Source organism: Mytilus edulis, chromosome 5 (assembly GCF_963676685.1).
Source record: "Mytilus edulis chromosome 5, xbMytEdul2.2, whole genome shotgun sequence".
Taxonomy (NCBI): domain Eukaryota; kingdom Metazoa; phylum Mollusca; class Bivalvia; order Mytilida; family Mytilidae; genus Mytilus; species Mytilus edulis.
In genome coordinates, this window is record NC_092348.1 from 70,961,717 (window position 1) to 70,984,011 (window position 22,295).

At 32.2% G+C, this 22,295-nt stretch overlaps 1 protein-coding gene and 1 long non-coding RNA gene across 2 annotated transcripts; both read right to left on the reverse strand.

The window, feature by feature from the left end:
- Nucleotides 1-1,023: 1,023 nt before the first annotated feature.
- On the reverse strand, nucleotides 1,024-11,097 carry LOC139524363 (uncharacterized). Its single transcript, XR_011664781.1, has 7 exons — nucleotides 10,920-11,097; nucleotides 6,587-6,744; nucleotides 5,297-5,547; nucleotides 3,804-4,066; nucleotides 3,262-3,359; nucleotides 1,942-2,032; nucleotides 1,024-1,228 (listed from the first exon to the last, which is right to left on the reverse strand). It is a non-coding gene; the product is annotated as an uncharacterized lncRNA (long non-coding RNA).
- Nucleotides 7,616-10,891, reverse strand: LOC139524362 (uncharacterized). The gene has a single exon (XM_071319124.1). The coding sequence runs from the start codon at nucleotides 10,571-10,573 to the stop codon at nucleotides 7,697-7,699; it is 2,877 nt and encodes a 958-aa protein (XP_071175225.1). The 5' UTR covers nucleotides 10,574-10,891; the 3' UTR covers nucleotides 7,616-7,696.
- Nucleotides 11,098-22,295: the final 11,198 nt, after the last annotated feature.

Sequence of the window (22,295 nt, forward strand, 5' to 3'; positions counted from 1 at the left end):
ACTGCGAGCACTCTCACACATCTACTTTGTGTCTTTAGTGTTTTATGATTATTTTTTCAAGATCTGAAGAAAGGCCCTTCTAAACCGGTTAGGAGAAGAAATGTGCCCCCGGAAACACGTTAAACACCGCCACACATATAAAAAAAGAAGATGTGGTATGATGGCAAACAGACAACTCTCCACAAGAGACCAATATGACACAGACGCCTTTCCCAAGTCAAGAGCATGCAGTTCAGTCATTATTTGATGTACAATGTATATCATTTTTGTTTTCGTATATTTTTTTGTAAGCAAACCATGTCATACGTTTTCTCGTGTGAATTGTTTTTTTTTTTTATTTGTTATAATGAACTTGAGTCATATTAGTGAACGTCTAATATGAGAGCCAATGTCTTATTTAATATAGTAAATTGGTGATTGATTGTTTTCTTTTTCAAATGTGGAAGAATTTGACACATACGTCTGTTCATACTTTCTAATGTCGAAATGAACTATTGCGTATCATTGAGACCCAGTATACCAGTTGCTATACATGTATTCAGTTAACTGTGTTCCCCTCTGGCACATCGTACCATTATATTTTAGTTCGTTGATTTTACGATTTTTCCGGAAGACGAACAAGATTTTTAAAATGTTCACTTAGGAATTTGTTAGTGTGTGTAATACGGAACTCGTCTCTAAGTGATTATAAAGTGTGATTACAATTAAAAATTAGGTTTGACATTTTCGTTATCAAATCTGGTTTTCTTTTTCTATTGCCAATGAGACAACTATCATGCAACTCATGGCCAAATACAGCATTCAACAATGGACAAGCTCCGAATCGTTTAGTAAGTTGTGAAAGTTTCCATATCAGTAAGTCAAACGGTACCATGTTGAGTTCATTTTCAAGATCACGTCCAATATCTTTTCGAGACGTTAGCTTACCCCGAGGTTCTGATTGTAGTTATGTGATATGAGCAGGAACAAACAGTTGTGTCGTGATAGGCAGTTGCCTTTCATTCTATTAAGGTTCCGCTAAAGTCAAATTTCAGTAAAACTTTATTGTCAATTTATTAATTATTTGAGGAACAAAGATTACCATATCATATATCAAAATCTTCGTTGTGGTGTGTAGAATACATATATAACAAAATTAAACACTTCAGCATGTATATAAGTCTAATAAGTCATTCAGAATAGAGGCACACTTTGAATAAATCCACAGCATTTCCATGTACACAAAATTCTGAAAAATATGAATAAAACTATAGAGAATAGGAATTTCTAGTACAAGCTATTATTTATTTTGAATAAAATGCAACCATAAAAGCATGTTTGGCCATTAAAACTTTTCTTTCATAAAATAAAATAGTCGGCCATATTTGATAAGGAACTACTTTTTTGTGAAAAGTATGGAGGGCAATATTGTGAAAACTAGTATATATTAATATAAATGTTTTAGAAATAAAATTAACACACTATACAAACATTGATGTAAATAGAAATAGGAAGATGTTTTTTTCAAAATTACATGTTTCAAAGACTTCAGTGCTTTTAAAATTTTAAACCAGGTTTTTGAAAAAAAGGGGGGAGTTATGTTACATATATATATATAAGAACCTGATCTACACAGAATAAAAAAGTTACTTTGTTACCATGGGCACATTAAATTAATTACAGCTTCATAAATTTTAGGAAAGATAGGTATTTTGCTATTTTCCTCATCAGTACTACACTATGTCCACCCTTCGTCCCTTCATGTATTCCAACATTTAAAGTCAGATTGAAGAAATAATTCAGCATATATTCTAGAGTATATTGTTTTGTATGACCTTCTTTTATTTGCTTCAAGGTTTTGTACCTGATATTTAAAGCTTAAATCACAAAAAAAAAAGGTTCAAATGGCTAAAGATATATATTTCCCAGGTTGGTGTTCTTTTTTATAGATTGTATATTTACCTAGTTCTGGGCAGAGTATCTATAAGTGACGTATTGCCTCCAACAAGTGCTACCAAAAAAGAATTTCTTTTCATCTGAGAATTCCAGCTTCCTGAAAGTTTCAAAGACTGTTCAGATTAAGAAACAAAAAAGTTTTAATACATACATGTATATAATTAATTAGCGCGTTTAAGTTATATTCTTAGACATTTATATAATCTTAATTCAGTAACTGTATCAGTTTATTTGCACAATCTGATCCACACCTAAATTGATTGAATGTTGATTGTTGCTTTTTTTATACATTATATATATAAAACAGATATGGGTGAAGGAATCAAGACATTACCAACTCCAAAAATGCAATACAAAAAAGAAATTGAGAGCTAACTTCAACAGAAGATATATTTCTGATCTGTTTAAGTGAGCTACAAGATCACCTCTTCAACATATGGTGCTTGCTTTGGGTATCTTTATACACAATAACCAAGTATAATCAAGTCTTTATGTCAACATCATAATGAAAAGAATGAAACATATGTCTTTGTCAGCTAAATTTTGCCAATACCACGATTTATTCTGTGCCCACAAAAATTGAAGGTACCTTTTTTCTTTTTTTTTTAACAAACTATAAAGGTCATGTGTTTCTCTGACTGTGTGACTGTTTATGATGTGTATTGATTGATAATTGCGTCTAAGATGCACGATTTTGTTTTATTCATTGTCAGTGGCTTGTAACTAGCTGTCAGTAACTGCTTGTACTTTCGGATCAGTATTTAGTGTCTTTTTAGTTGTTGGGATGTACAATTAAACTCCAACATCCTCTCTGTGTTTTTGTTGGATGTATTTCTATTTGTATCCATCTGATGAGCTAAGCATTTTTCTACTGATTTGTATAGTTCATTCTTATGTTGTATTGTTACACTACTGTCTCAGGTTAGGGAGAGTGTTGGGATCCAGCTAACATGTTTAACCCAGCTGCATTCTGTATGTATGTGTCTCCAAAGTCAGAAGCCTGTAATTCAGTGGTTGTCTTTTGTTTTAATGTGTTACATATTTGTTTTTCCTTCAATTTTGTACATAAATAAGGCCATTAGTCTTCTCATTTTATTTGTTTTAAATTTGTCGGTTCAGGGCCTCTTATAGCTGACTATGCAGTATGGGCTTGGCTCATTGTTAAAGGCTGTATGGTCATATATAGTTGTTAATTTTTGTGTCATTTGGTCATTTGTTGAGTGTTGTCTCATTGACAATCATACTACATTTTCTGTTTATACATAACTACAAAGCTAATCATGATCATTGTTCAATAATTGGAACTTTAAAAAATTACAAACTTACTATTTCAAAGTTATCATTTAACAATATCTGTAATAGTTCACAGTCACTTGCTCTTGGACAAAAGACATTATTTTGAAAAGCAGAAAACAAAATGTCAGCTGAAAAACAATAAATAAAAACAGTCATATCTCATAAATACACATTATAAGATAGACAATAGTCCTTTTAAAAAATTATATAAAATGTATATATACATCATTTTGAACATGATAAGCTCTTGATTTCTTTTTTTATTGAATTCTCTTCTTTTTTACATATGTAATTCACAATAACTAATACAGTACCTAAAACAAAGATGACTGTGATTTAACATGAAGATGATTTCCTTACATTATGTTTTGAATTTGCCTATGGACATAACATTATTCAATTTCCAAGGACCATAACTCTGTAGATGGAAATCATTACCCGAAAGTAGGTTTTATTTTATAAAGGAACATAACTCCATGAAAGCAATATTTGTCAACATTTGAAATGGTGTTTGTGTAATTTGCAGCTTGCATTTTTTATTTAATACAATAAAATAAGGTTAATCTACGTACCTCAAATGTGTATAATGATTGATTTTTTTATTGCAATGCAGATCATTGGTCATAAACTGTAAATGAAATTCCTCAGTCAACAATAAGGTGAAACTGATTGTGATACAATAATTGCAATTTTATCACAAGGTCTATAAGAATCCAAGTGTTCATCAAATATAACAGCCTTCATTATACACTTATTTCAGATTCAAAAGTTGAAAACAGATAGGCAAATCCAAATCCATCTCACAGGAAATCATAATCAGTCATGTCAGTACAACCTTCAAATAAAATATTGAAATATATGAAATAATTGCAATGCATTATCAAAAATATATGTTGAAGTTCATTTGAAACATTCAAATTGCAATTTGATGAGACAAAATTTACCATCTATAATAAACAGGTATTGAAATTTTTATCATGGTATCTTCTTTATGATATCCTAAATAAAAGTAACAAATATCTATAATAGTTTATTTAAGAATTGAATGCTTCTTTTTGTAAATTTATTGGGGTGTAAAAGCGTTGACCAAAGTACATTTTGTATGAAGCGCGGAAGCGCTTCATTCTACAAATGTACGCACGGTCAACGCTTTTACAACCCTATAAAGTTACAAAAAGAAGCATTCAATACTTATAATTACATTTTTTAGCTATGGTCATGAAAACACGCAATTTTATATGTTTTATTATTTAATTCACCTGTGTACTTTATTGTTGGAGCACGTGATATCATGAGTGAAAGTTGTATTGAGCAATGCAACTGCTTACGGAATAACACGGGATGTGCAGTTAGCCAATCAGAATAAAATATTATAATGAAACATACATCTAATGTAATTATTTCATAATATAAATGACTGATAATGTAGAACTAGAAAATATATTATGAAAGAATCAAATCTTGCTCTCACAATTTTTGGATGACCATCCGTACTACATGAAATGAAATAAGAATGTGTCTCAATGATTCCAAACCTCCTGCTGTGTTACTTTAAAACTGTTCGTGGGATATTTCTAAAAGTCAAACATGATATGTGTTTTATGGTTATTGTCGCAATTTTTGTAAAATGTTCATAATATTTGGTTCAAACAAAGTAAAGTTTATATACAGCTGAAACTAATTTCAAGTCCTACAAAGTGTGGTACAGACAGACGGACAAAGGTAAAACATAAATCTCTGCAAGCAAAACAGTGGGGCATAGTAAAAACACTTGATGTCAGCAATATGTCATTATTTTAAATCAAAAAGAAGATAAACATCAGGAGGATATAAATCCTCCATTGTGTACATGTAATGTGCATATACAAAGAAGTCATACACTAGTTTTCCAGATATATAACGAAATTTCTTATGTACAGAGTTTTCTCTCAGTTTTCATTACTTTATAATTGGCGGCTTTAAGGCTTAAAAAATTATACTTCCTTAAGAAATTTATAAATGATGTGCTACAAACAGAAAATAGCTCACCCTTATTTCAATAATGGCGAGATAAAAATGTGCATACCTGGCATGTATCATAAGTCACAAAATTGAACAGAACCAGAATGATAATCTGCAACTAAATGGTCAATTTCATAAACATCATCATCTCCATCAAACAACACTTCATAGACTGCATTCAATTTTCCATCTGTCCCTTTAAGTAATGAAACAACTGTTCCTTTGTACCATTCCTTATGGTTTGCATCCTCGTCAATTATCCACTGTTGTTTAATGCTACGTCCAACAAATTTGGTCTGTTTCTGCCTTCCTCTCCTAAATTAAAAATCACTAACTAAATTAAAACAACAAGTTACTTAGATGTTCTTTTAATATATAAAATTGAGATTGGAAATGGGGAATGTGCCAAAGAGACAACAACCCGACCATAGAAAAAACAACAGCAGAAGGTCACCAACAGGTCTTCAATGTAGCGAGAAATTCCCGCACCCGGAGGCGTCCTACAACTGGCCCCTAAACAAATATATACTAGTTCAGTGATAATGAACGCCATACTAATTTCCAAGTTGTACACAAGAAACTAAAATTAAAATAATACAAGACTAACAAAATATCTATTTTTAAAAAAGGTATACATGTACATTGTATGTCTTGTATTAGATATTTAGATGCAATACATATCTCATCTACACAAAAATGTATATAGTAAGAGAGATGTACTATATAGTGTAAACGTACTAATGACTTACATAATACAAAATTGTGTTTTTCGTTTTGTACATACATGTGGTGTACAAGACAATCACATGATCATTTCCCAACATGATTTTGGGTTTTAACTATATATATATATATAATTATGTTTATATTGAAATGGTATAAATTAATTAATATTTATATGAATATGGGTAAATGTACATCTTTAATGTACATTGTACCACTTTTTAATAATGAATATATTGGAAAAAAATTTAATAAAACAACAATTGTCAAATATCTTATTCTTGTCAAAGAAACACACCAATCTTCCGTGATGTGTTGTGTTTGTTTACTTGGGTTTAAGAACAAGAGGTGACCTCTCGATAGCTTGTTATGTTCTCTACTATTGGATCATGTACCTTTTTTAAGAAAAATTTAACTTTTGGATGATGTATTTTTCTCAGTAAAATGTAACCGCTATCTCAAAATTAATCTATATGTATTGTGAACACAAATACTGAAACAGGTTTGACATTTGGTAAGATGTATTGGTATGATATGTAGATGTGCATACTTCAATAACATTTTGAAATCAAAATCATGAAATTTTGTAGGATTATGGGAAACTAGCTAGATATAATATAATATTACATACGTTAGCCTATTTTGTGCAGGTTCTTTAGCTTGAGTGTTGGCTGTTTCAGAGTCTGATGAAGTGTCTGGTCTTGGATTCTGTTTTTTCGTCTTTCTTCTATTCGTTGAAGCTGATGTTATCTTTCTCTTTCTTTTTATACTGGTTTTGGAATCAACAAACTGAAATTATAAAAGTTGTATTATAAGAATATTCCATTAATATACTCAGTGTTTCATACCAGCACCACACACAATGATAATGTCAATATAATTGGTTGTGAATAATGAAAATAAAAGCTGAATGATTGTCAAATTTGGTTTGTTGCATAGTGAAAATCTTTACAATATAATAGACACCCCTTTTGATAAAAAAAAATGTTTCCCTTTCATCCTGAGATCTTGAAAATACAGTGAACTTGTGTGTTTATACCACTATTTTAATTAATAGGCAAACAATGTGATTTTTGGTGAAAAATCTTTTCTAGTAGGCTTTTTTTTGCCGTTAAAACTTTTAGAGTTGTGAGGCAGCTATATTTTTGGGCTCTAGGACATCAAGGTTTATATATATGTTGAAAATAATTAAGGAGTATAGAAAAATTATACAACCTATTTCACCTCCTCTCATAATACATGTAATATGAATTTTTTTTTAAATACAAATAATAATAATATATATATGTTTTCAATTATAATCATGATAATTGAGAGTGTATTGAATTACCTACTATAATGAATATTGGAAGATTGTCCTTCTCAATACATGCAAATGACAGAGGCTGACAATTACAAAGTGAATCAAATACCTGTATAAATATAATTGGAAGATGTTTCTTCTCAATACATGCATGACAGAAAATGACATACATGACATAGGCTGACAATTATATACAATACCTGTATACATGTAAGATAATTGGAAGATGTTTCTTCTCAATACATGCATGACAGAAAATGACATAGGCTGGCAATTATATACAATACCTGTATACATGTAAGATAATTGGAAGATGTTTCTTCTCAATACATACATGACAGAAAATGACATAAGCTGACAATTGTATACAATACCTGTATAAGATAATTGGAAGATGTTTCTTATTAAAAAATACAATACCCTGATAAGTTCATTAAATCAAATGTTGTTCCGTAAACAACTGAATTTTAAACAAGGCTGTTTTTGGATTGATTTCAAACTTAATATTGAACTCACCCATATTCCAGGTTCTCGAATGCCTGGGCTCTTTCCTTCTCGTGGTGAGGCAAGTTCAGGTAAAAGTGCCTTAGTGAAGAAAGCTTTGAGTTTTGGTAGTAGAGTGTTCTCCCAAAGGTCAACATCTCGATAAATTCTCTGTATAAACATCTGATATGGATTCAGTGTACGCACAACAAAGTCTATCCATGGTTTGTGACAAACATTCAGAAGGCCATGGCATTGGAAAAAATAAGGGTGATTTTCCTTCAACTTCAAATTTCCATTGATAGTAATGAGGCAGAAATTGTTTGAATTAGCAGCTTCAAAAAGGTTGATTGGTTTTGAATGCAAAAGGTTTTTTATTTCAATAAGTCCAGTGCCGTCAGTTGATGATGTAACAATCCCGTCTGGACTAGCAGCTAAAAATTTGTTGGTTGGGTGAATAACAAGACCAGTTTTATTCACATAGATATTCTCATTATCTTCTGCTTTCTTAAGCTTATATTCCTCTATGGTGGTATCTTCTTGTAGAATGCCATTTCGTGTATGTCTATTTCCTTTGAATTGGGAGTACAGCAAATTACGGACAAATTTATTTATAGGTAAAGATGGGTTTCGTCTAATGATGGAGCCAAAGTTTGAAGCAGTTATTCTTTTATGACGTTCAGAATGCCAAAGACCAGATTGAGACTGTTGAACTGTTGATAGTGTAATTTGTTTACATTGATCTGCCGAAAGATTGATGTGTGTATCCAAAAAATCATTCTGAAGTTTTTCAAGCGCTGTGGTAGATACATCAGTAGTAACCTCAATGGCATCTGTACCATACGATTGTCTAGCTTTCCTTGTAGTGCAGCCTTTCAGAGATGAGATTTTTCGTTTCCACCTTTTTTGTTTGACATCTGGCTTTGATTTGTGCCGAATGGAATTTTTAAGCATCTGTTCGTTACGTTTGTACCTAGCTGTAAAATGTTTTCCTGGTTCTGTTGCTGTACACGTTTCCCAAGCCTGACATGACCACTGCGGACCTAAATTCATGCGAAGAGCTCCTCCATAGCATCTTGCATGCCATGACCCACGGTTACAAAGGTTATAGACCTTTCCTCCATCAAATTTGGTTCGGATGTGCATCCAACTCTCTGCCAGGTTAGTTGTACTGTTGCTGATAAGGCGGTCAGATTTCTCAGCTATTCTGTTAAGCAAAGTCAAGACATCCTTAATTATATGTTGTTCTACATTACTGTACTGTATGGTTGTACCAAGTCTGGACTCTTCCTGGGATGCCAAGGACGATCCTTCTGACCAGAAATCTATCTGACAATCTAAAAGATCTGGTTCATCAGAGTTTTTTACTATGGTGGGTGAAGATGCTGTTGAATGATCAGAGTTTGATGAAGTACATGTATTAATATCAGATGATGTATCTGTTTGTTGGGTTTTAGCGCGGCAGAAGTCAGAACAGTGATCATGTTGACCAAAAACATGATTGACCGAGTTTATGATGTCATGGCGAAGTCGTTTAATTGCTGTTGATACATCTACTGTTTGTTCTTTTAGTTCTTTTGACCTAAAGCGGATGGCACATCTTAATGCACTAACCAGGCGCACTCGCGTTGTTTTAGACAAATGATGTCTCCCTTTGTACAGTGGGTTTTCAGTAACCATCTTTTCCAAGTTGGAACGATAACATTTACATATATGGTTGGCGCATTCCTCCTTAGTTACCTGTCTTCCCCACCCTGGCACTCCTTCCCTGATAGTTGCAAAAACAGAAGAGTCCCCATCGCCTACCACTCTCATGTACCGCAAACCATGTTTTTCTTCTGCCTGTTTAAACCCTTCTAAAATAATGTCACTTTCCATGGACTGGCTGTCTTTGTCCCAATTCTTAAAGCATGTGTGGGGTTTATTGTCATTCTGACCACAAATATAGCAGTATTTATTCCGAACACCTATGTGTAGCAGTTTCTTAGTTTCTTTCCCAATTATTATAGCAACCCCACCTGCAGCGTTATGGGAATGCTTATGAGTCCTCTTTGACCAACCTCCATCTACTATTACTGTAATAGCAGGAACCTCATGATGGTAATCATTCCTATCAATTGCCAAACGTCTTTCTTCCTGACCCGCTAGCATCATCTCCCGTTCTAATATAGAGTGCCACCATTTCCCAATGTCAGTTTCAATTGATGTAAAAGTTGGCTGAGACAAACCAGGTGAATTCAATGTGGCCATTAGTTCATTCAGATGTGCTGGGCCATTGCCAGTGACCATACTACCCCAAACAGCACGCACATTGACGTCGTAACGTTTTGAACCAGGGACCTTGGGACTCGTATCAAATTTAAATTTCTTGAAACACCCTTGGCACTCTGCCATCATCACACTGGCTAAACCTAACGATCTCACCTCTGTCTGTAGCTTGATAGGAGTTTTTCCTTCAGACGAAACCTTCATTGCCTCTACACATAAACATACATGCATTGTTATTTCAGACACATGTGATTGCAAACAGTCTAAGTTCATCATTCTGTAACCTTTTGGACTGAGGTCTTTAACTTTGAGTATCCTCATTCTGAAGTTATCACCATAGGAAAATGCGGTATAAATAGAGGTGTTTGACATACGTTTTTTCAAAGTAGTGCCATAGAAATTATGTATTTTCTTTATCTTTATCTTCAAAATGTCTTTTTTGATGTTTCTAGATTTTTTTTTAATTCTGTAAATAGGTCTCCCTAAATGCCTCCCTCTCCTTACTCTGCTATGCCTACCCAGACTTCTACCAAACACTCTATTCTTTTTACTTTTACTGCCCATAATAAATTCTTCTTTGATATTGTCAACACATGTAGTGGCTTCCTTTTGTCAACCTTGCTTTCCATACACGTTTTTTAACATTTTTAAATATAACTTTATTTTCACTTACCTTGGTTGCAATGTGTTTCTTACCCATATTTTTACCATTCATATTTCCATGATTTAAATAATTATTTAATTTAAAAGTAATACAAACTCACCAAAATGACACACGTGTAAACATGTCTGTTTGGTCTACATTGTATTTATTTTTCCGTTAAGGACTTAACTGTGATATCTGATGATTGTTTTTTAGAGATATATATGTACTAAACAAGTATTTCAATATGTAGGATCAATTCCTTACCAATCAAAGTTCACCGATTAGACAATAAACTGACATTTTCCCAATGTTTACTTCACTTGATCAAAAGATCAACCGTAGTTCTTCAAACCGGAAGTGATTTCTCTCATATAGTTATTTCTTTCGCATCAAAATTTAATGATTAAATCGATTGTTTAATGTCCAAAAACTTAATTCACCTGAAATATATAATAAAAAATATCAGTACACTCATTCAATTTTAAAAAAATGCTATTTTTGTTATATTCGAAAGTGCGGTGTGATATCAGATCATGAAATTCTACTTTCGTTTTCAGAAGAATCACAGAACACCCAATTCAACAGTTTATTTTATTGTGTAAATGGTAAAAAATGTTTTTAAATTACAGCTAAATATTCTCATACACATATGAATTTGCAAGTCATAAAGTGTCAAGGGAGATCAAGCAAATTAAACAGTTGTAAATAGTAAAAATTCAATCATACAACAACATTGTAAAAATGGCGGCTATCCAACAGCGTGGGACACTCTGTTATTCTTAACTTAATAGAAAGACAGATGACTTTTAGCAAGTTTTAGGTATAGCTCGACCTGCATTGAAACATAAAGAATACTCGGTGCCAATTTTGGGTGATATAACATTGATTTAAGAATGTTCTATTTTTTGAAAAAATGTGTGTTGTGAAGATGCATTTTCAACTTTTAACATTGGAATAGTGTATTTAATTTTAAGGTTTGATACAAGCCCTGCATGGTCCCACAAATAATGGTAAAAATTTTATAATTTGACAAAATTTCAGCCCTCAGTAATTTGTTTAAGGTACAAAACATGTACATTTGGTAATTGCACCACCAGATTGAAATTTTGACTTTAGCGGAACCTTAATGACAGATGAGATTATTTGTCCTTTGCACAGTATATGATACCTCGGGGTCACCTCGATGGTCTATTATATACATGATATAATAAATAAGTACGAAATGCTAATACAACATCCAACGATCGAGTCTTTACATGTTTGACTGTTTCTTTTGAATATTTTGCAATTTTAATAGTGGGTGAACTGCGTTATGAATAAAAATTAAGAATTTGAGTGAAACCGATGAACATGAACCTGACAGCTGATGTTCTTTAAAGTTATACATTATGAATTACTTTGGGTTGAATCATAGATGTAGTATTACATCTATGGTTGAATAAACGTTCTACGACCAAATGGTTCATGACTAGACACACAGGAAGAACATGTTTTATTCGCCTTCTTATACACCATTACGACCAGTGAATTATGTTGAAAACCTACGCTAAACTTTCCATCAAAATAATTGACCATAACAAGGTCAATTTACTCTGTCTTCATAGCTGTGATAATAACTTGTTTCCCCACTGGTGGGTTTTCTTACAAGACAAATCGATTTCAATTAGAGGAATTTTACATTGCTTCTAAAATGTGTCATACTTCTGTCATCTTCGTATTGCCATGTAATTGTATTTCCATTATTGTAAATGTTTGTTGGACACTAATGACCTGGCATATTCAATGTATTAATAGCTATAGACAACCTTTTGGAGAAGCACGCTATTTGTTTCGAGTGTAAATGCAAATAGAAATTTAACAATGTTACAAAAGAAGCTTTTAAACTATAATATCCAGCGATGGCTTCGATAAACTAATAAACTGAAATAACTAAATAAATCCAATTGCAAACAACAGAGTAGAAATAGAAGTTTACACAGATCAAGCGTATTTTGAACTTTTAAGTGGTTGTCCTACCACTTAAACATGGTAAATCACATCCTATGAACGTCAGAAAAACACTAACGCAGATATATCTACTCAAATACTTTTCTGTAGGCAGTTTACTTGAACCTAGTACATTACTTAATCAGATAGAAGAAATGGGCAAAAAAGTCGGCTTAAATGTTGGGTTTTTTTTGCGTGAAAGGATTTTTTGAAAGTTTTGTATTGTGTTTTTTTTTATTATATGTTTTGTTTAAAATTGCACATATTGCTTATTCATAATCACCGTCTGTACCTAACAAGAATGTCTGCTTCATGTGCTGAGGCAATCGCAGTTACTATCTGATAAATAATTTGGCTAAACTGGACCATCTTTTTGACCCAACCTAGCTAAGAAAAATGGAAAATACATAAACCTACTAGCAGTATAAGTTCAACTTGACATGGAAGCTTAATGCCTTCGGAAATACTAACAACTGGGACGTTACTGTAAATACATGTAATGCGAAATCATATAAAAACAAAGCTAATTATTTGAATGAGATTAAATACTTGAAATAGACTTATTTTAAGAAAACAGGCATTCTGTTAGTTGTAAAAAGTCAATTATACCAAATCTTATCAGTATTACAAAGACCTCCCGCGCCGGAGTAAACGGTAATCGATGGTAATTAAAAATTTCTAACGGATATTGACGCAAGCCACAAATCTTCATCCAATAGAACATTTACTTTAAAAGAACAACGCGAAGTATTTCGAGGAAAAGGACAATCCTTTTTTTTCAAGTATCGGATATTCGATCGAACTGGAGGCCAGACTGTATGAAGGTTGAGTGTAGTAATTTTGTGGATATTTTAGTGAAATCAAGATTTTTATCTTTTATCAAGAACACAAATTTAGTAAAGGCTGTCATTAAAAACATGATTACGCAAGACGGGGAGTATTTCATAATATTATAACATCACTTTCATCATCCGGTCGTACTGAAGGTCGGATATAGAAAGTTGTGGATATTTTGCTGAAATCAAATAAGTTATTGCTAAGACTACATTTTGTACACTATCTGTTCATTTTATGATGTCTACGATAAAGACTTTTTTGTTGGTCCTGAAAATGACATTAATTGCTCAAGTAAACAAGCGTCAAGAAATCTTAATTCAAAATATAAAAAACAAGAATGTGTCCAAAGTACACGGATGCCCCACTCGCACTATCATTTTCCATGTTCAATGGACCGTGAAATTGGGTCAAAACTCTAATTTGCCTTTCAAATTAGAAAGATCATATCATAAGCAACAAGTGAACTAAGTTTCAAGTTGATTGGACTTCAGCTTCATCAAAAACTACGTTGACCAAAAAACTTTAACCTGAAATTGGGCGAACGGACGAACGGACGCACGGACGAACGGACGCACGGACGAACGAACGGAGGCACAGACCAGAAAACATCATTCCCAATCTACTATCGTAGGTGGGGCATAAAAATCAATAACTCAGACTATATATATATTTTTTTAATAATTACGTAAGACCAAAAGAACTTCTTCTTCAGAAGCCATCTCAGTGTTGTAAGTACATCGCTCGGCTATTAACCGTGTTTTACAATAATGTTACTCGATCAATTCTACTAACTGAAAATGTCTAAAGTGTCAGTCATGCCAAGACAGATAGACTATCAGGTTAATGATACACATGAGTACTTGTAATTTTAAAGACATGGCATCGACCCAGCTGTAGTAAACAAAAGTGCTTTCGAAAATGTATTTCTCTTCTGCAGAAGAAGCCAATCTATGGAAATTCTGAATATGATAAAAGTTCATGATATGATATGAGTAATAGGCAGAGGTATAGACAAAAGCAACATAAAACCATATTAGGGACAATACATGTAGTATAAGGACATCGAACCATATTAGGGACAATACATGTAGTATAAGGACATCGAACCATATTTGGGACACTTCTGCAAGGAGAGCGTTAACGTTGAATTTGATAAATTTTACAAATTGACGCATACCTTAAATTTAAATAATGAAAAGCTAATTGCATTTTTTTGGGGTAGGGGTTGGGAGAGAGATGTGAATTGTCATCAGTAGTGTCCAGGTGGACAAACACACAGTCAGATCACAAAATTAAGATGGAAATGATTTTTTTTTACATTTTTTACGTTTCAGGACTATGTAAATAAAATACACACACAAAAATTGTACGAGACAATCGTGCTTTAATTAATAAAAGCACTATATGCAACAAGTGAGCAAATTTGAATATTAATGTTTGCGCAATATTTTTTTATATTTCAGACTCCATATTTTTTTTTTATAAATTTTGATAGAAAGTTTAATTAATCTCTGCAAATGAATCATATTTTAACAGATAAATTTCTCGGTGCGTTTTGTTTATACAAACGTGAAAAAACGTATCACGTACAATTTACATGTAAGTCAAATTCAGGCAAACGTAACACATCCCCTTTAAAAAAAAAAACATATTCAATACACTGTCTAACTGCCAGACTCGATTCTGACAGTCAACCATCATCAGAACTTCATTGAAACCAATTGGTGGACTTCGGCTGTCGTCTGCTCTATGGTCGGGTTGTTGTGCTTTGACACATTCCCCATTTCCTTTCTCAATTTTATTCAAAAGATAAATTGTCTTTATCCGAATATCTTTTGAACAAATTCTAAAAACTACAGCTAAATGTTAAATCAGATATAGACAGAAATGAATCAGCTGCATAGCATTAGCAAGCTTTGACATTTTCAACTATGTAATACAACTGTTAAATAGGCATGTATTTACACCGTAGACCAGATCGTGTTATTTCTGGTTTAGAGATTAATCATTTCTAGCTCTATATTTATAAAATTGTCATAAATAAGTTATTTTGAAAAAATGTATAATAGTATTAAAATAGAACGGTTTCTTTGAAACTATAAAAGCAATATAGGACTATAATTCAACTGACAGCTCTGAATTAATCGGGAATCACGCATGATATAGATGGTGAAATAATTATCTTTAATTTAAAATAGTTCAAACAAAAACGACGACCGTTATATAATTTGAGGCAATACATTCGTACTACTTTTAAAGCATTATAACCGTAAAGATAAAATTGATAATTTCTGAGCTTGACGCAAAAAAGTGATATGTCATTTACTTTATAGCATTTAATTTTCCTGTTCGAAAATTGACTGCTTAAGCATAGGCAACCGAATGCAATTTACGAGAATTTTGTAATCAAAATGCCAAGATATGACATTTTATGAACACACTTGTTATTTAATATGCGATTAAACTGCCAATCACATAATACTTTGGGGACATTAAAAGTAGTTCAACATACTGATCCATTTGTAAATCTGTCTAAAAAAATCATTTCGAGTTCCCATGTTTGTTATAACACATTACAAGAAGGCCACATATTTTTTACATTATGCTGAGAATATAATGTGCTGACTTGTGAAGGGATAGATGAATGTTAATGAAAACCTCGCCCTGCCAAGCATTAAATACGTCTGAAAACATACTACGATACGACAGGATATCATATCGAGATGTATATTAGAATAATATAGAAATAAGTATCGGACTGTATCGGACTGGATACTTAAAAGATCTGTATCTCTATCTCTCTGTTGACACGAAGGCTGCATACATAGAAAAAGTCATTATTCGATTCTCTTAGTCCACTCTTTAATTTTTCCACGGACGTGATACATTGTATCTGGTCCTTTTATATATGAAACGAAGAGATATGGTATGACTGTTAAGTGACACCTATTTACCAAAGTTTAAACGATGTGGATGAAAGCAGCTATTGGCAACCGTACGACCTTCTATAACGAGAAACACGATACTGTATAGTCGGCTATACAAGGCACATACTTGAAACATGTGATACAATTTAACAGAGTAAACAACAGTCTCCTGTTTTGAGACAGGCACATACATAATGTGGCGGTGTTAAACATATTTGATGGTGCCAAACCTCCCATGTATCCCCTAACCTAGGACAGTGGTTACACGGCGTAACACGCGAAAAGACTATACAAAACAATAAACGAAAAACACTCAATTGCATGCTCCTGACTTGCGACAAACACATGTAGAATGTGGAAAGTTAAGCTATGTCTGGTATGATATTTGATCACCATGGATAGTTATCAACCTGAAATTTTGTTCTAATGCAATTCTAATTCATCAATTATATATGGCCTCCACCATATGTCTATATTTTAAATAAGAAACACGTTAAATTTTCAACAGATTTTTTGTTTAGAAGTTTTGATATAAAAAAGAAGATGTGGAGTGTTGCAAATGAGACAACTCTTCACAAGAGACAAAATGACAAATTAACAACTATAGGTCACTGTCAGGCCTTCAACAATAAGCAAAGTCATACTTATATAGTGTCCAGTCACTTTATATTATCTCTTCATTTTGGTAGTAAATTTTTTTTATTTCTTCTGAAAACTCTATTTACCGAAAACAACAGTTTTTAAGTGTTTTTACAATGTATCTTATAAATTATTCAATATAATGGAAACGTCGTTCAAACTGGGAGTTATCCGTTTATAAACATGAGTTTTTTGGCTTCCCTTTCATCTTAAATACTTATATTGTACAAAACAAAAGTCATGCAATCTGAAATATCTGTACCTACCATGCGGGTTTGTCACTTACTACATAACTGACACAATGTATCTGAATTACAACTACAAATACATTTATGCAGGTATTATATACATTTGTAGCACCTAATTACATATTGTAACTTGATTACTCTCGAACAAATGATATGATGGTAGGAAGACAAATGTAACGTCGATAATATGCTGGTTTGATCTATTTATCTGAGTTGATAAAAAGAGTGCAACCCTTAAGCACTGCTATTGAATTGAAATGAACAGCGAAAAATCAAGTGTCGCGTAATTAGCTTAATAATCACGTATCTGATGAGATACTAAACAGAGTAACCACACTTTGCCAATAGTTATTTTATAACTTGTGTCTTTCTATTTTGTGATGTTACGCGTTTGTTTCGGGTAAAGGTAAAGATAGGTACCTATTAAAACGTTTAAACCAGCTTCATTTGTTTGCACCTGTCCCTAGTCAGGAACCTGGTGTTTAACAGTTGTCGTTTATTGATGTGGTTCATACGACGTGTTTCTCGTTTCTCGTTTTTATATAGATTTGACCGTTGCATGAGAAGAGCTTTTCTGACTCAAAGCAGAATATCTCTAAACCAAGGATGCATAAGTACGAAAATAGGTGAAGAGCTATTTGACAAAAATAGTTTGTTAATCGTGTATGGATGTTATCAAAATAGCAAATCCGTTGAACAATACGTCTGCGTTAGACTATGGATGTAATTAAATAGTAATATAAGGAAACGTAAAATATATTTTTACAAACGTTCTATTTCAATAAATGTCATATAAAGGCATTGATGTTTGATTTCAAAAATAGCTTACCAGACAATCTACAAATAACACTTCTCTACGGATGAAAACAATATCATTTGCTGTTAGCATGATTTATAGATGAACTACTAATAAGCCGGAAAAATACAATTATTTATAAAATAGGGATCAAAAGTAATCATCAATATTCAAAAAAGAGTGAAGTTACTAAGAAGGCAATATAAAACAATAAAACATATGTAAGATATAAAAAATAAGACTTGACTAGAAAATATGATAAAACAGTCCCAAAAAAAAACCACACTGCACGTGCAGTTAAAGATTTATATAAATAAAGGCAACAGTACGTAGAATACCAGTGTTCAAAAGTCATAAATCTATTAAAAGAAAACATTTCAGTGTTACAAACTTAAACCGAGGGAAAACCATCAACTATTATAGGAAAACAAAGTTTTCAGGAGCCTCTAATTCAGTGGTTTTCGTTTGTTTTTCGTTCAATTGTTTTTAAATAAATAAGGCTGTTAGTTTTCTCGTTTGAATTGTTTTTATATCTGACTATGCAGTATGGGCTTTGCTCATTGTTGAAGGCCATACGGTGGCCTATGGTTGTTAAATTCTGGGTCATTTTGGTCTCTTGAGGAGAGTTTTCTCATTGGCAATCATACCACATCTTCTTTTTTATTTATAACAACAGGAACACTGAAGTGCAACACAAACAAACGCTAACATACATAGAAACGAACTACCTAGTATTAGATAACAACTGTCATATTCAAGACTTGGTACAGGACAATTTAAGAAAAACATGGTAGGTTGAGCCTCGTTTTATGACTGGCCAACCCTCTCGCATATATGAAAATGCTAAAAAAAAACTCTCACTAAAATTACAACACTATGTGACAGAAATTCCGCATATCAACAAAACACGCAAATGAACCCAAATGCTTGAGATACTAGTAAGTCATTTTTAACTGCGCATGTTCCAATAGGAGTTCCATCGTGTTACTCTATATTGACTTGCTATAATTCTGATGAAAACTCGGCATACAATCAAAGATAAATAAATGTATCTTGCATAAGTCTAAGGCATTAGGAAACATATATACCACTGGTAAATTCTACAACCCTTGTTTACAGTGCCAAAAAAGTCACTGAAATTTTATATTGAAATATTCAGTTTAAAAAATTGTTTATGCACTTTTATACAATATGCATTACAAATTACAGAGTGTCCCATGATGATTATATGTGTTTTGTTGTACTTTTAGAGCAATTAAACTACTCAAGGTTTTGAATTCATTAACTGACATTCATTATGACAATTATAAATTGTAAAATAATCTGAATTCCTTAAGGGTTGCAGATCTTTTTACTTTATTGTGTGTTATGAATCTTTGTTCATGGAAAAGCTTCAAAAAGGGAAATTATTTATTGCATAAACAACATTAAATGTATTTCACATCCTGCCTTTGAATGTATTTTTTAAACAGATCTAACACATTGACAAATGATAAATTGAAACTCGTGAAAATTCCTATACTAAGTTCTACGAGTTTATACTAAGGAATTATTAATCACTTACTGGCCTCTTACAAATGCTACATTTTAAACTAAATTCAATGATTAGACTATATAAAGCATGTTGTAAGTCTCGTATTTATCTTTGTGTCCTTTAGTGGAAGAAGTATTCAACCGACAGCAAGTCCAGCTGTAGAAGAATGATGGAATATACAAAAGCAAAGGTTTGAAAAAAATGATAATGCCATGAAAAAAAAACACAATTCAAAGACAAACAAAAGAACACAAAACACAACATAGTAAACTAAAGACTGTACAACATTAATCCCACCAAAACAACGGGGGTTATATCAGGTGCTACGGACGGGTTAGCAGATCATCATTCACATGTGGCCCCGTCATGTTGCTGTAGCTAATAAAGTTTGTACCGGTTTTTTTATCTTTTGTTCAAGTTAGTCGCCATTCAGTTGGTAGCCGCGCCGCAAAGGCTTCATAGTGCTGAGATAGGCAAATTTAGGCAACAGTTGTTAACCGATGTTCAAACCTTAAAAAAATAAACAAACCGCATTCAAAGGAGCGAGACATGGTGCTTCTACAAGGACATCTTATCATGTAAGTGTAGATCCTGTTAAAATGTCACATCAGGAAAAGGTAACTATCAGCAAAATTACAAATAAAACGACTATCCTGGTGTCTACACATCTAAAGCGGACGTCCCATAAACACTTAGTTTTTTAGGATTGTAGTGTTTGAACAACCTATTTTCTTGTATTTTAGGAGATTCCTATTAACCGTGTTCTATATTTGATCTAAAATTCAATAGGCGGTAATTATACAAAGCAAGTCCTTGTCTAAAACTGGTCTATTTGTTTGGGGCAATATATAAAATAATTAAATTGTATAAACATTTTGCAGATAATTATAAAATTATTAACATAACGATCAGCCCTTGGGTTTCACGTTGAAGCTGTATAAAGATTTAAGACTTTCATAAAGCTGTCAATAGCTATCGTCGATTTCATTTTTTTCTCTACATTCCTGACAGTGAAACGCTTAACATGTGTCTTGTATTAATATATTATCTCTTGTTAACTTGTTTGAAATTTTCTCAGTTTATTTATGATCTGGATGAAACATAAATATGAAAGTTGCGTCAGAAGAAGCTAGTATATAAATTTATACTTCACTGTTTGTAATCATAAGGAATATGACGTCATTTCAAACAAACAAGACGCCATAATCGTAACACTTTGACTAAACATACAACGCTTTATATACTACTTGTTATTACAAATCACTTGATATACTTTTAGAAAATAAACAGTTTAGGAGTATTAAAACCCGATCTTGCGTACGTATATTTTTGAGATATTTGAACAGTTTTAATTAATAGACATTAAAACAATCAGGTCGAAAGATTACGTCAAAATTGTTTTCCTCTTGACAATGTGTGTTAATCAGGACGATAAAAGTTGGCGGAAATTAGTCAAAATAATCAAACCCTAGAAAAAAATCTAACACAAATACTCAAGAAGGGTTAATTTCTCTGTTATTGGAATCAGTTAAATCAAAGGTTAATGTGAGCTAAGCACATCAGGATCTTCATGATACACGAATCCAATATATAGGGGATCACTTTATGATGGGTCAAGTGCTTGTTAGAAAACTGTCTGGCAAGAAATATAAAACTAAATATTAAATGACATGACATTTTTTTTTCAGCTTAGCATACACATCTTGCAGACAATACTAGCAGTAGAATTTTAAAAATTACGATCAGTCCTTGAGATTCACGTTGAAGCTGCATGAAGATTTAAGACTTTCATAAAGCTGTCAATAGCTATCGTCGATTTCAGTTTTTTCTACATATTTGACACTGAGACGCTGAACATGTGTCTTGTATTAATATATTATCTCTTGTTAACTTGTTTGAAATTTTCCCAGTTTATTTATGATCTGGATGAAAGATAAATTTGAAAGTTGCGTCAGAAGAAGCTAGTATATAAATTTATACTTCATTGTTTGTAATCATAAAGCATATGACGTCAGTTCAAACAAACAAAACCCTATAACCTCATCACTTTGACTAATCATACAATGCTTTATATACTTCTTGTTATTACAAATGACTTGATATACTTTAAGAAAATAAATAGTTTAGAAGTATGAAAACTCTATCTTGCGTATGTATATTTTTGAGTTTGAACAATTTTAATTGATACCATTAATACCTATCAAGTCAAAAGATAACGCCCCAAAAAATCACATTGGTTGTTAATTTGGACAAGAAACGGTTTTTATAAGATGTTTAGTGGAAAGCAGTCGTAAGAGTCAAACCATACAAAAACAAAAAAAATCAATACTCAAGTAACTTATGAAACTCTACAAAGAAACGAGTGACACTAAATGTTGAGGAAATTTTAAACTTGGAACATTAGATAATTTTTTGTTAAGATAAAAAAATGCGGTTAAAATATTTCTCTACGAATGTTATTCTCTAACAAATTCCAATGAATGCATGGGTTTTATTCGAATACATTTATAACAAGGAAGATTTGGACTATTTGCGATTAGAAATAAATCAAGATCAGACAATATATTTTAAGTGCTAAAGTTTCAATTTGTAAATTTGTCTATCTAACCTTTTACATTCTTTGTGTTAATTAATTCTATTGTTAAAAATATTTTTGTCGTAATTGAAATCACT